This window comes from Drosophila guanche, unplaced genomic scaffold (genome assembly GCF_900245975.1).
Source record: "Drosophila guanche unplaced genomic scaffold, DGUA_6, whole genome shotgun sequence".
In the NCBI taxonomy this organism is placed as follows: Eukaryota; Metazoa; Arthropoda; class Insecta; order Diptera; family Drosophilidae; genus Drosophila; species Drosophila guanche.
Genome location: NW_022995749.1, coordinates 412,108 through 425,275, shown reverse-complemented (window position 1 = coordinate 425,275; position 13,168 = coordinate 412,108). Strand labels below are relative to the sequence as shown.

At 46.2% G+C, this 13,168-nt stretch overlaps 1 protein-coding gene across 9 annotated transcripts; it reads left to right on the top strand.

The window, feature by feature from the left end:
* Positions 1–122: 122 nt before the first annotated feature.
* On the top strand, positions 123–13,000 carry LOC117585762 (oxysterol-binding protein-related protein 8). Of its 9 annotated transcripts, XM_034275427.1 has the most exons (11): positions 123–566; positions 636–739; positions 4,704–4,805; positions 8,357–8,406; positions 8,846–8,992; positions 9,056–9,287; positions 9,345–10,013; positions 10,348–10,511; positions 10,572–10,750; positions 10,810–11,985; positions 12,045–13,000. In XM_034275427.1, exons 1-11 carry the CDS (start codon positions 307–309, stop codon positions 12,274–12,276), a joined length of 3,315 nt encoding a protein of 1,104 aa, XP_034131318.1. In that variant the 5' UTR covers positions 123–306; the 3' UTR covers positions 12,277–13,000. The 9 variants fall into 9 exon arrangements, with proteins under 9 accessions (XP_034131318.1, XP_034131317.1, XP_034131320.1 ...); XM_034275426.1 differs by having other exon boundaries at positions 123–739; XM_034275429.1 differs by lacking the exon at positions 4,704–4,805 and having other exon boundaries at positions 124–566.
* Positions 13,001–13,168: the final 168 nt, after the last annotated feature.

The following is a 13,168-nucleotide window of genomic DNA, read 5'->3' as shown; positions in this document are numbered from 1 at the left end:
TTATAAGCAATCGCTAGAAGAAGAATCAAAATTCCAAAACAAAACAGAACAAATTCTAAGTGCAAAAAAAAAGAAGGTAAACTCTCTCTCTACCTCTCGCGGCAACAACAAAATCAATAATTGGCCCCGTGCCCGTGTGTTTGTGTGTGTCAGTGTGTTGGTGTGTCCCTCTCTCTGTGAGTGTGTGTTTGGGTGAGAGATTGTGCCTGCTGCTGGACAACTGGAGCAATGCCCTGCTGATTGATCAGACCCGAACAAGAACGTTTTAAGTGCAACCAAAAGAGTGTATCCAAGCAGAGAGTAACCATGCAGTCAGCGGCAACAGCACAACCTAGTGGCAGCGGCGCGCATACGCCCGTCAATCCCACGTCCAGCTCCTCCTCCGTCACGGGCGCAGGCACAGCAGCTGCCAGCACCAGCACCCCCATCAGGATCAACAGCGCCAAGCACTCTGGTGGCGGGGATTCCCTGCTGCCCTCGCTGGGACTTTCTGGCGTCAGTGGGTCGGGTGCGTCCACCTCCCACTCGATGCCCGGCACACCGCAGCAGTCCAGCAGTGTGCCAACGGGCAGCCATTTGCAGTTGCAGACTCCGAGCGTCACTGGTGGCGCCGTGACGCCATCCGGCCTCTCGATGGGCGCCTCGAATCAATCGCTGGGTGTGAGCGTCGGTGCTGCCAGCAGTGTTGGTGGCATCAGCATTACGCCACCGAACAGTGCTGGCCTCCGTCAAACGACAGGTGAGTACCTCCCCGTCCCTGCTAGATGGCCTGGCCTGGCCCCAATGCTTTTTGATGTCGTTTTGCGTTTGCCTTTCATTTCGTATTCTCTATCTCCTTGCCTTCTCCTCCTTCTCCTCTTACGTTTTCCTTTTCAATTAAATTCAATGTCAGCAGACCACATACACATATGTACATACATATGCACTCCGCAACACACTCTCTCTCCTCTCTCCTGTGTTCTCTTTCGATCCGTTATGTTCTCCCAGTGTTGTTGTTGTTGTTGTTGCTTTTGATTCGATTCGATCATTCGCAATCTGAAGTACTAAAAAGATCAACATGGTACGGGTGACACACACACATACACAATCAGATTGTTTCACAAACACAGTTTTTGATATCAGTTTCAGTTTTAGTTTCGATTTGCTGTGTTGTGTGGCTTCTCGCATTTCAAAAATTCATCCAAAGCCCAACCATTCCTTCCGTTCATCCGTTGAATGCCGGTCTCTACAAATGTATGTACATATTTACATACATATGTATGTATGTACATATCATAAACACACACACTCCATCGCCTCCCCGCTCAGCAGGTTCTCCCTGTGGCCACGTTATCGCTTAACACTTTGCTTTGTTCGGCATTTAGCACACTTCCGCTCTGTCGGATCCATTCATCCATGTCAATGTCTGTTGTTCCTTCTTTTGATTGTTGTTGTCGTTGTGGTTTTAGTCAGTCGCCGGTGTTAATTGATTTACATACTAAGTAGTCGTGGCTGATAGTCCAACTAGTTGCTATGCTCCCGGCAGTCCACAAGATTCGATTGTCATATCACAACATTTAGACGTGTGTGGCGGGGGGTGAAGCAGAGCCAGCCTGCCCAAGGTGTGTTCACATAGCGTTGCCATGGGCATCAGTGGCTGCTATTTAGTGGTTTCTAGGATACAATGTTCACGATTACACTGAGCCTGGGAAAGAGCTACTGACTAAATGGATTAGTTAAAGCATTATAGCTTATGGAAACCTCATGGGAAGAATTACGTAGTTAGGGGGTACATCTCATGGTTCACTGCATATCAGATTATACACCGCTTTTCATGTGCAAAATTCCCTAAGTAAGCCAAACCTGTTTAGCATTTTACACCCGGCCAAGATAGCTCAGCAGACTCAAGGAAAAGATTTCCCAGATTGTTTCCCGCATTTAAAATTTCAAGCAATCTTTTTGTTAACATTTATCTGTTTGCTAGGAAGTCAAATTTCTCAAGCATATTTCCACACAATGTTATCAATTATCGGAATCATTTTCATTCTCATTTCTCACCTTACTTTTGATTTGCACCCTTGCCCGCTTAAGTTTTTTGTTGGTCATTTCCGTAGGTCTACGAATATGTCATACCATCGACACTGAAATGTCCTTGTTCCCACTTTGCCACAGTTCACATTCCTTATTCCATTTTTTTCTGATTGTTTTGCCATTTCATTTTGCTTCTTTTGTGCTGTTTATCGATTTGCATATGACTTTTGCTTTCTGCTGTCTACCCAAGCCCGTGGGACAGGTGGGTAACCAGGACAACAACACCAATCAATGCCGCTTTGGAGCGGTGGAACAAAAAGGGATTTTGCACGCGCACCATTCGACCCCAAGTCCACACAAAATGTTTGCTCTTGCTGTTGTTGTGTGTTGTTGATTATTGTTTGCTTCATTGTGTGCTATTGTCGTTAAATTTTTTATTTCGCATGTTGTATTCTTTTATTGTTCAGATAGACATTCCATGGAATATATATAACACTCGTACATACGTATATGTATATAGTATATATGTATACGCAATTAGCTGACACAAGCACTCATACTCCAGAGCAAATGCGACTTTATAATTGGCATTGTAGTAGTCGCCTCCGCCTTGCCTCGCTTCGTCTTGTCTTTGCTTCATTTTTTCTTTTTGCTGTCCCCGCTGGGCACAGTGGGCGTGAATAGACCTCGCCCCACTCCTGCATGAATGTTGTGTGCAAACTGCAAGTCACAAATTGTTGGAAAATTTTACACCTGTCAAAGACAGACACCCCCCCCCCCCCCCCCCCCCCCCCCCCCCCCCCCCCCCCCCCCCCCCACCATACACCCTTTTCGGACTAAAAGGGTAGTGCAAAATGCGTAAAAAATAAATACGGAAAAAAAATCGATGTATTGCGGCAGTGCCTCATGTGGCATTTCTTCCAATTGGGGGCTGTTGGAAACCCACGAAAAAAAAAAAAGAATACTTGCATGCAGAATCGATATGATTGAAAGCTCTTGAAAAATGATGTACATTTTGTTTGTTTCTAAGTATTCCAAAGAGTCATAATGTCAAGCTAAACTTTATAAGTAAATCATGCCCTTCGTCCCATATGATGAGGTGCATTAATGCTCGTCATGCACAAGCGAATGCTTCAAAAGAGAATCGAAAAGAGTTCTAAAAAGAAGAGCATTCAAGGCTCGTATATGCCTGCACTCATTTTTATTCGTACTGCTTTCAGCGAACCCGAACATTTTAAGTGGAGCTTGTCGCGTAAAGTGGCAGCCAGCAGGTGGGACGGGGTTGTGTGGAGAGGAGAGTGGGCCAACTGGTCACAGATAGACTAAGGATTATGGACCACCCACCCTGCTCTCATGCTGATGAGCTCTATTTATAGTGTTTTTTTTCGGCTAAAAGACGCCTCTCTTTCCCAAAAAGGTCAAGAGTGAGAGAGGGCGTTGTGGGTGTGGCAGTGTGACTGGAGAGCATGGGGTTGGGGCTGGCGTTGCTTTTGTTACAGTCTCTAGGCTAATACCGATTTGTATGTGCATTTGCATACTGAACGAGTTTCATCCTTTCCCCTCTCCACTCTCTTTTTCTCTCTCTCCGTGTGCGTTTCGATGAATATTTTATAGCATGCTTTTGGGCAAATTACCGTAAAATATATAAAACATGGAGAGAATGCGTGGGGGAGAGAGAGGGAAAACCAGTAATGCTGGTATTGATGCAAACACCACCTGGCGTTCACTCTTGTCACTCTTGATTGGCCCCCAAACTGAAATTGTAATAGGATTACATAAAAAAAAGAAGCACCAAAACGCGGACCCAGTGGGAGTCGAAAGTGAGGGTCACTTTTGAAGCGGCGCCATGTGACGTCACTGGCGTGGGTCATTGTGGGTGGGAAGTGTAGAGTGCAGAGTGCACTTTCGAGTCGCTTGCATCATCTCTGGTATCCCTTTGAGGGTCTGGGTAATTGCCAAAAGGGAGAGTGTGTGGCTTGGCCATCATTCTCGCTGCATGACCGCATGACCGCATGACAGCTGAGAATTTAGTCTGAACTTTGAACTATGCCAGTGGAATAGTGTTTGGGGCGTGTTCTAATTGCGTAAATTGATTGCCTGCCTGGCAGGCGCTGGGGCTCTTTATTTAAAATCAATCAGGCCATTGTATTCCATCTTCTGGCACTATCCATCCTATCGCATATCTTAATTACTGGCAGCCAGGAAGGCAGGCGCCTCCTTGGCGCCCAATGAGACCTTCTTAAACGGAAGGGCGGGCCACTGGCGGACTGCGTGCTGAGCTGCCATGCCTGATACGCAGACAATTGATGAGCTCACATAATTAAGCCCGTAATGGTAATGGATGGTTTAGGATGGTGTTCCTTATGGCCTGATTGGATCTCCAAGCTTCTCTCCGCATCCTTCCACCACTCTAAACTGTAGATAACTGTACTTGTGTGTTCTGTTTATAGATTTATCGATGTGTGTGTGTGTGTGTGTTGTGTGTGTGCCTATCCTTTTGTTCTCGTCTTAGTATGAACTTTATTTTGTATCTACTTGTAAAATGTGTCGATGTTTATGTGTCGTAAAGCTGTCTGTACCAGTGAATCTTTTTTATCCATATATCTCTATATATATAAATAAGTCTTTATCTATATACATATTGCTCGCTTTCTCTTTCTCCCCCCGTATATGTGTGTGCTGCTCTACCTCAGTATTCGATTTCAAATTCAAACGGCGACCATCGCTAAAAGTGCTCTTAACGAAACTGCCATCCACAGACAGTTTGAGCAACAGTCCGGCGCCATCATCGCCAGGTGAAGTTCCTTCTCAAACAAACAAAAAAAAACTAAAATTTCAGCACTATCAATCAATCAATCACCCATAAAGTCACATTAGATTACATTTATTAGCGATTAGCGATCATTTTATGATAGGCTTCATTTCTGCTATTGGTTTTGTTTGCTTTTGGCTTCAAGGATCATCGAGGATCATCATTCCTTACAGAGAGAAACGTTTCTAAACACTCTTTTCTAGTTATTCGAACCTATGTTTTGTTGCCATCAACATTTTTCATTACAATGATCACCAGATCATCAGATCACCTGATTCTGCTGACCAAAAACTACTTGGGAGCGCATTTGTATGCATTTCCCATCTGCCAGTACGTACGCCCCACCCAACCCTAACCAAAACCCCTACCAAAACCCCCCTGCTCCATCTAGAAGTCAGCCAAGCATTCCATTTTCTGTGACGCATTTCGATTGCCATTCTGCCATTTTGCCGTTTTTGTGTTGAATTTTTGCCGAGCTTTTAGGATCGACTGTCGGGCTTTATCATCAAAAGATTTTGTGATTGTGTAGAGTGTGGAGCGAGAATTATTAATAAATACTCGAGTGCTGTTGTTTCCTTTTGGGCAGAAACCTGGATAAATGCATGTCCCGGGTTGTGGCTCATATCTTATCGTTATCTTTGCGGTGGTGGTTAAGGTTTTGATTTGAATTGTACAAGCTTAAAAAAGTTGCTAACCTGCGATTAGAACCCAAATTAGCTGGCAAATCTATATGTAAAATATATGGACTACGACTTTTATGATTCGATGGTAATGCTATAGCCTAGGATTTTCCCCCTGAATAGGTTCATTGAACAGGTGAATCATCCATTGACCCATGGTAAAGGCATTTTCTTTATCTGTATTGCTGATAAGGGTAACATGTTCTGATTTATGTGATGAGTAATCGCCGTAGCACACCTGTGCGTTGACAGGTCTTTTACCCATGACCCACATAAAAATGATCAGTTGCGAGGCATGGTCTTAGATCGACTATTCGGCAAGTGGTTAATTACGGGGGAATTTTATCTTTGTGAACACCTTTTTTTCACAGGTGTTCCTTCGCATTTATCATGGACTTTGGCCAGCAGATAAACGATAAATGACACATTTGATAGAAGAACAGAAAGCTATGGCTATGATTCAATAAATCTACAAAAATTAAAAGTTTTCTCATGTTTAATATGGTTTAGACTTAAGCCAATAAATTTATAGTCCCAGACAGCTTTTACCGCAAGATTCCGTGTCCGTTTTTATTTATTAAAAAATGAACCTAAGCCCAGTGCAACCTTACGTGTGCACAGATAACGATCCCTAGTCTGTCTCTAATCTTCTACTTGGGATAGGTTAGGGCTAAGGAGATCCCACCTGAGTCACAATCCGCCGAAGCAATAATTCTCCCACAACAGAATGGGCCTGTGCTCTGTTGTTATTCAATATATAATTTCAGCACGCTAATAGCCCCATCGATAACGCCTCCCAAAAGGTCTGTGGCAGAGATCTCCCGAGTGAGGGAGAGCGCGGCAGAGCAGCAGCGAGGTCAGCGTTGTTATCGTTATCTGAGCAAAAAAAAAAAGAGCGCACTATTTACGCATTCGAACTGTCTGCTGGCGCTGGCATCCGCAGAGCCACTTGGCAGAGGCGATCCTCTCTAGCAAAATGGCCAAACTAATTTACACTTTCTGTGGATATTTTGATAATGACAGCAGCACACTCTACAAATTCCCGCTCGTGGGGATATGTGCCCGTTTGTACAGTGAAAACAACGTAATTGGAATCGTTCAACGATGGTGGCTGAATGTGTGCCCTAGTGTAATACGAATAATAGGAGTAGGGGATATCATTCATCTTGATTCAAGCTTTAAGCTGGATTCTGTCTGCATTAGGTTCGGAAATAGCTTTAGATTCTGAACCCAACTGCTTACATTGCTACTACAGATCCATCATAATGCGGCACATTGAATCTCTACTCGACATGCTCAAGCGAATGCGACAAAAGAGATTATGTGTGAATAAGAAAATCCTCAGCTCGACTCTGCTTTTATCAACTTTTATGCACTTCAAATTAAATTATTCACTTACTATTGTGTAGCTTAAGCTGTAGATTTTTTCAATTATTGTTTAACTACAGTAAAATAGATAGCACAATTATTCGTAATCAAAACGTTATTGTATGAAAGATCACACAAAATATAGTTGTTAGTTTTTTGCTAACTTCTTTGTGTATTTTATATCCAATATTGGACATTGGAATGATCGCTCTGTAAAGGTATTGAAACCTTCGGTTTTTGTATATTTGCGCTCTCAAAAATGATGACGAGCGTGCTCCGAGTGCATAAACAGAACGAGCCCGCAGCCAGTGACTAGCGGCTAGCGGCCAGAGCAGAGCAGACAATTGTTGTGGCTGTTGTGGGACGACCGACGGACTGTGGGGCCTTCGACGTTGTCGTCATCGCCGCTGGGCAGCAAGCTCTGGTCTCTGCTCTGCTGCTGTCGCTGCTTTCTGTTGTCATTTGCTGTTGCTGCCGCCGCGGCTGCTTGCGCTCTGTGCGAGCGTTTCGTTTCGGGCAGAGAGTCAGTTCATATATCTCAATCAGTCGGCAAGAGCGGCCGGCGGCAGGCGGCAGGCGGAGCGACATAAAGCTAGAAAAAAAAAAGAAGAAATTAGAAAGAAACCGAACTAAAAAAAACATTCAGCACGCAGTCGTCGGCGTCTTCGAAACGGTGTTCTCTCGCATCAAGCATACGCCATGTAGTGCCGCCTTGTAAAACGTGTGAATGAGCAAAATAATAATGAAAATAAATATGCATAGAAACAACTCGACTCGTAAATATTGTGGAAACATAGTGGAACGCAGTTGAGAGCGCGCCTCAGTACCCGAAGACGGAGTTATGTCCATTAATTGGTCATGAATCTTCTACAAAGCAAGTGGCAACAATAATTAATCCAACAAAAATGATCAACAAGAACTATTATGTGTGGTGTTTGTGTGTATATACTCTTTTTGGATATTATATTTTTAGACAAGCAATAAACGAAATTCATAATTATGTGGAATAAGCGCGAGGGCAGTGCCGTAAACTGCAAGTACGACGACACTTGGCAATGCCCGCCCCAAAGCGAAAGCAAAGAGACCCCGGCCCATAAGACTCTCTGCTCAGTGTGTGAGATGTACATAGTACACACATAGTAGATGTGTTGTGTATCTTGCGAAATAAATTAAAACATATTCGTAAAATAAATAAAACGGCTGCCCATCCGCGACCCATGCGCCCCAGTACCAGCCCCCAGTCCCAGCCTCTTTTTATATTGCCTCGACTTGCACACCTTTAGATATTGTTTTGACCGGGTCTGGCCTCTGGGCCGGATTTTGTTAGTTTTTTCTTTTGTTGATCGTAAAAAGTCTCCACCTCTGTAGTTTGAGTTAATTTTTGGATCGATTTCAATCATCAACAAAACTCTCACACACTCACACACAAATCCACATCAGAGTTGCTTTTGAAAAAAAAAAACAATCATTATTTTGCGTTTTACAGGAATCGCCAATTGGGCCTCTGACAATCGTGACGGTAATGTGGCAGATAAGGCAAGTAATTCCCGAATAAATAATTATTGTATAATGTTCCAAAAGGTTTATCAAAAGTTAGTTACCAGCAAATGTACGAAACTAAAATGGGGGAAGTCATTATCTATGCATGTCTATTGGTAGGTAGCAAAGAAGTTGCGATAAGAGCGGGTAATATAATCGATGGACGTTAACATGCCACGTGCAACATGAAATGGATATGACACATTTGTTTTTTTTCTTTCACTCTCATTGGAATTATAAATGTTAATTAGATTAACAATTCAGTTTTGGGTTTCTTGCGCTCCACCGCGAGTAATTTGCTTTGGACACTAGACGTCAGGGCCATGAAAATATTCCTCAAAATATTCTATTGCTGTTTTAGAAGAAAGGTTTTTTCAGACTTACAGTTGCCATATGTTTATATCTTAATCGGTCTGTTTTCTTATCATTTCTATAGTCTGCTGCTGATGCCGCCAAACTCAATCGAAAAGAGTCGTACAAGGCCCAGAGGAAGAATTACAGAAAAGAGAAGAAACGAGTGGCCAGCGAGCTGATGAATTCCCTACAGGATCCAGCCGTCATTGTGCTAGCCGACTGGCTAAAGGTGAGACCACACCCAGAGGCACCTTACCCAAAAGAATCCTAAATTTAAATTTGATTATTTTAGGTCCGAGGCACACTCAAGTCCTGGACAAAGCTGTGGTGTGTGCTCAAGCCGGGACTGCTGTTGATCTACAAGAGCCAGAAGACCAAGAGTAGTCATTGGGTGGGCACAGTGATGCTCACCTCATGCCAGGTGATCGAACGGCCCAGCAAGAAGGATGGCTTCTGCTTTAAGCTCTTCCATCCCCTGGAGCAGTCCATTTGGGCGCCACGCGGACCCGACAAGGAGACAATCGGTAAGTGACGAGCAAACAAATATCTGTCATGCAATTTCTAATGAATTATTTATGCAGGTGCCGTTGTCCAGCCATTACCAACCGCCTACCTGATCTTTCGAGCGCCCAGCCAGGCGGCTGGTAAATGCTGGATGGATGCCCTGGAGCTGTCCCTGCGCTGCTCCGCGCTGTTGCTGCGCTCCAACAGCAGCACAGCGCCGTCCAGCACGTATGTGGGAGAGCCGCTGCTGCCCGTCTCCCACGAGACGCAATGGTCGGAGGCGGATTACGAGAAGCACTTCAATGACCATGGTAAGTTCGGTCAGTTTCTGACGCTGCCGCCCGACACGGAATCCACCTCGCGTTCCGACAGCAGCCAGCTGCCCTCGCGGGCACAGACTCCGCTGCTGCAGCAGCTGTACAGCAGCGCCGTCAGCAATTGGGAGCGCACCAAGCGGCTGCCACACTTTCGGCAGCACTCGGATCAGCGAAAGAGCTCCTGCAGCGATGCCTCGTCCAGCTGCGATTACGCTTTGGGCACCCAGCGCAAGCGTCGCCTTCTGAGCCCCGTCAGCAAGTCGCTGTCCCTGGGCGGATCAGGGCCAATGGGCAGCAGCAGCTCCAGCGATGAGAACGAGGATGACTATGACACCAGAAGCGTGCTCAGCCAGGCCCCATCAGGCCCACGGCCAGTGAGCGCTCCGCCCGACTGCTTGGTGCCGCCCCGTTTCCGTCTCAATGTGAAGGGTGATGCCGAGAACATGTTGTCATCATTGTAGTTTCATTGCTTCATCTGGCTAGGATCAGGACCAGCGTAGACTTCGCAATCATTGTTCAAAATTAAAGAGTATGTGCCGGCAAGGGCAAACTCTCTCTGACACTGTCACAGTCGGTCATCGCTCAATCATTAGTTATTGCCTGCCATCTATGGTTAGCTGTAGAATTGCCACGTGCTTTGCAATCGAGAGCTTGGTCCTTAAGAGTCTGAAACAACAGCTAGCGAAACGTCTGTGGCATTATGCCATCAAATTGTGTTTAGCTGTTGATTGGTCTTACTTCAATGTGTTGCAACTCGTTTCAGATCTGGACGCGGACAGTCAGAATGAGGCGCCCAATGCGGCCATGTCGGGTCAGGAGTCAGAATCGGAGTCGGATGCGGGCGAGCCACAACAGGAGGATACTCTAGAGCAAGCGGCCTGTGTGGAGACTACGTATGCTCCCTTCACCGAAGAGGAGTTTGGAGAGGTAACTTAATCCATCACTCTTCCCCACAACCCCTAACCGCTTTCCATTTATATTGTCCAGCAAGGGGAACAGGTGGAGGAGTTGGCCGATGAGAACAAGAGCCTCATTTGGTGCATTGTCAAGCAGGTGCGGCCTGGCATGGATCTGAGCAAGGTGGTGCTGCCCACATTCATCCTCGAGCCGCGCTCGTTTCTGGACAAACTTTCCGACTCGTATTACCACGCAGATTTGCTCTCCAAGTAGGTCAACCCTTCGCCTAGTTTGGGTTTGCTTTCTGACTCTCCTTTTTGTGTCGCAGGGCCGTGCAGGAGGACGATGCATTCACGCGCATGAAGATCATCGTGCAATGGTACCTGTCCAGCTTCTACAAAAAGCCCAAGGGTCTGAAGAAGCCCTACAATCCCATATTGGGTGAGACTTTCCGCTGCTATTGGCAGCATCCGGGCGGCAGTCGAACATTCTATATTGCCGAACAGGTGTCGCATCATCCGCCGGTGTCGGCATTTTATGTCACGAATCGCGAGGATGGCTTCAGCATCACCTGCTCCATCTTGGCGAAATCGAAGTTCTACGGCAATAGCACCTCCGCCGTCCTTGAGGGGGCGGCCACGATGACGCTATTGCCGCGCGGTGAATGCTACATTGCGTCCACGCCCTACGCCCACTGCAAGGGTATACTGATGGGTACGCTGTCCATGGAGCTGGGCGGCAAGATAAACATCGAGTGCGAGAACACCGGTTACAGGACAGAGTTAGAGTTCAAGCTGAAGCCATTCCTCGGCGGCTCCGAGTCCACCAATGTCGTCGTGGGCAAAATCAAGCTGGGCAAGGAGACGCTGGCCACCATAAACGGGCACTGGGACAAGGAGTGCCGCATCAAGGACAGCAAGACGGGCGAGGAAACCCTTCTGTTTAAGGTGGATAGCGATCTGCGGGCCAAGCGTCTGCCCCGGTATCTGGTGCCCATCGAGTCGCAGGAGCCGAACGAGTCGCAACGCCTTTGGGAGCGTGTCTCTGAGGCCATTGCACGCGAGGATCAGGTGGCCGCCACCGAAGAGAAGACCATCCTGGAGGAGAAGCAGCGTGGCGAGGCCAAGGAACGTGCCAGCATCGAAGCACCGCATGTGCCCAATCTCTTCGAGCTGGACAGCTACGGCCAGTGGATATACAAGTACGCGGACCTTCGGCCCTGGGATGTCCGGAACGATGTGCGGCAGTATGAGTGCCAGTACAAGGTGCTGACACAGACGCGCCACAAGTCGGTGCCCATTGTGCATGGGGCCGAGTTGATGCATCCCCTGCGGAGCTCCCTCGAACCGGTGGCCCGCTCGCACAGACAATCGGGTGCAGCCTCCTCGAAGGCGCCCAAGGCCAAGAACAAGAGCCTGGTGCTGGCGCCACGAGACACCAACTCGGACTCCAGCCAGTCGCCCCAGGGTGTGGTCAAGCGCAGCTCCTCCAGCTCCATTAAGCAGTAAGTCAGGTGAAAAACATCTCTGGGAACGAATCAACATTTCTGTGTCTCTCTTTCAGAATCAACTTGGCCCTCGATCAGGTCAATCGCGTGCTGGAGGTGCACTCGAAGCAGTTGAACGATATAAGCCAGCGACTAGAGCGCATGCAGTACGCACCCCCGCCGCACCTGAGACCGGGCTCACAGAATATGCTGGGCGGCGGTGTGGCCCTGTCGACGGTGATCAAGTCACTGATCTACGCTCTCATTGGGCTGACTTTTAGCCTCATTCTGCGCTGGCTGTTCAAGTAGACGGACAGCAGTAGTTCCGGGCGCAATTTGCTTATATTTAAGAAGATTTTGGTCAAAGTTTAGATAACTTATAATACACACCCCACTATATTACAGATCCAGACTGTACGCAACTCTATTGTATTGCCTTTTCCCCGCTGCCAGAGATGTGCAGCTAGAAGCTACATTTGCGCGAGAATCCAATCACGAACTAAGTCATAAGTGTTTGCCCCGTACCATCCCTTCTAAAGCTCCTCCTCTAAAACCCTTTTTTGGGTAGGCTAGGCTAGCGAATAAATAAGTATCTATATAGAATATATCTACACACACATATATACTATAAATATATCTAGTATAGTTGCACCAGAATTCGTAAAAATTCCAATATCTTCGATACAACTATTTAGGCTAGTTCGCTTTTTTCCGTTTTGTTCTTGTTGTTGTCTCCTTCTTTAAGTAATTGTACGGATATATATATGTAACCCCTTTATAACCCCCCACCTCGACTACCATTTAGAGTGAGTTACGAGAAACGAACAATGCTCGAGAGGCTATCATCTGCTCGACGCTACCCGCACCAACCTAGAGATTTAAATGCGAAAAGTGCTTATAATATGTATCTAATTTTAGTCTTACGTCCTATACACATGACCTGTTTTTCCCTGTATTCCTGCCCCGACCCACAAGACCTGTAAGCATTTCACTTGAAATGCATATTTAATAAACTATCTTTTTTCAAATCAAATCAATTATATTAATGAAATTAACTGGGAATTGGGAATTAAGACTGGAATTTATAGTAAAGCTTTGTACAAATTAATTACCCTGAAACTAATAATTGTGATACCACAAATGTTATGGCAAATGCTCTGCTTATTGGCTCTATCTAAAACTTTCAAAATATAATGCAAAT

Coding starts and splice junctions, on each gene's coding strand:
- LOC117585762 (XM_034275426.1), top strand. CDS start 307: ATGCAGTCAGCGGCAACAGCACAACCTAGTGGCAGCGGCGCGCATACG. Junction 740..4,703: donor TGGCCTCCGTCAAACGACAG/GTGAGTACCTCC, acceptor GCTCTACCTCAG/TATTCGATTTCAAATTCAAA. Junction 4,806..8,356: donor TCCGGCGCCATCATCGCCAG/GTGAAGTTCCTT, acceptor TGCGTTTTACAG/GAATCGCCAATTGGGCCTCT.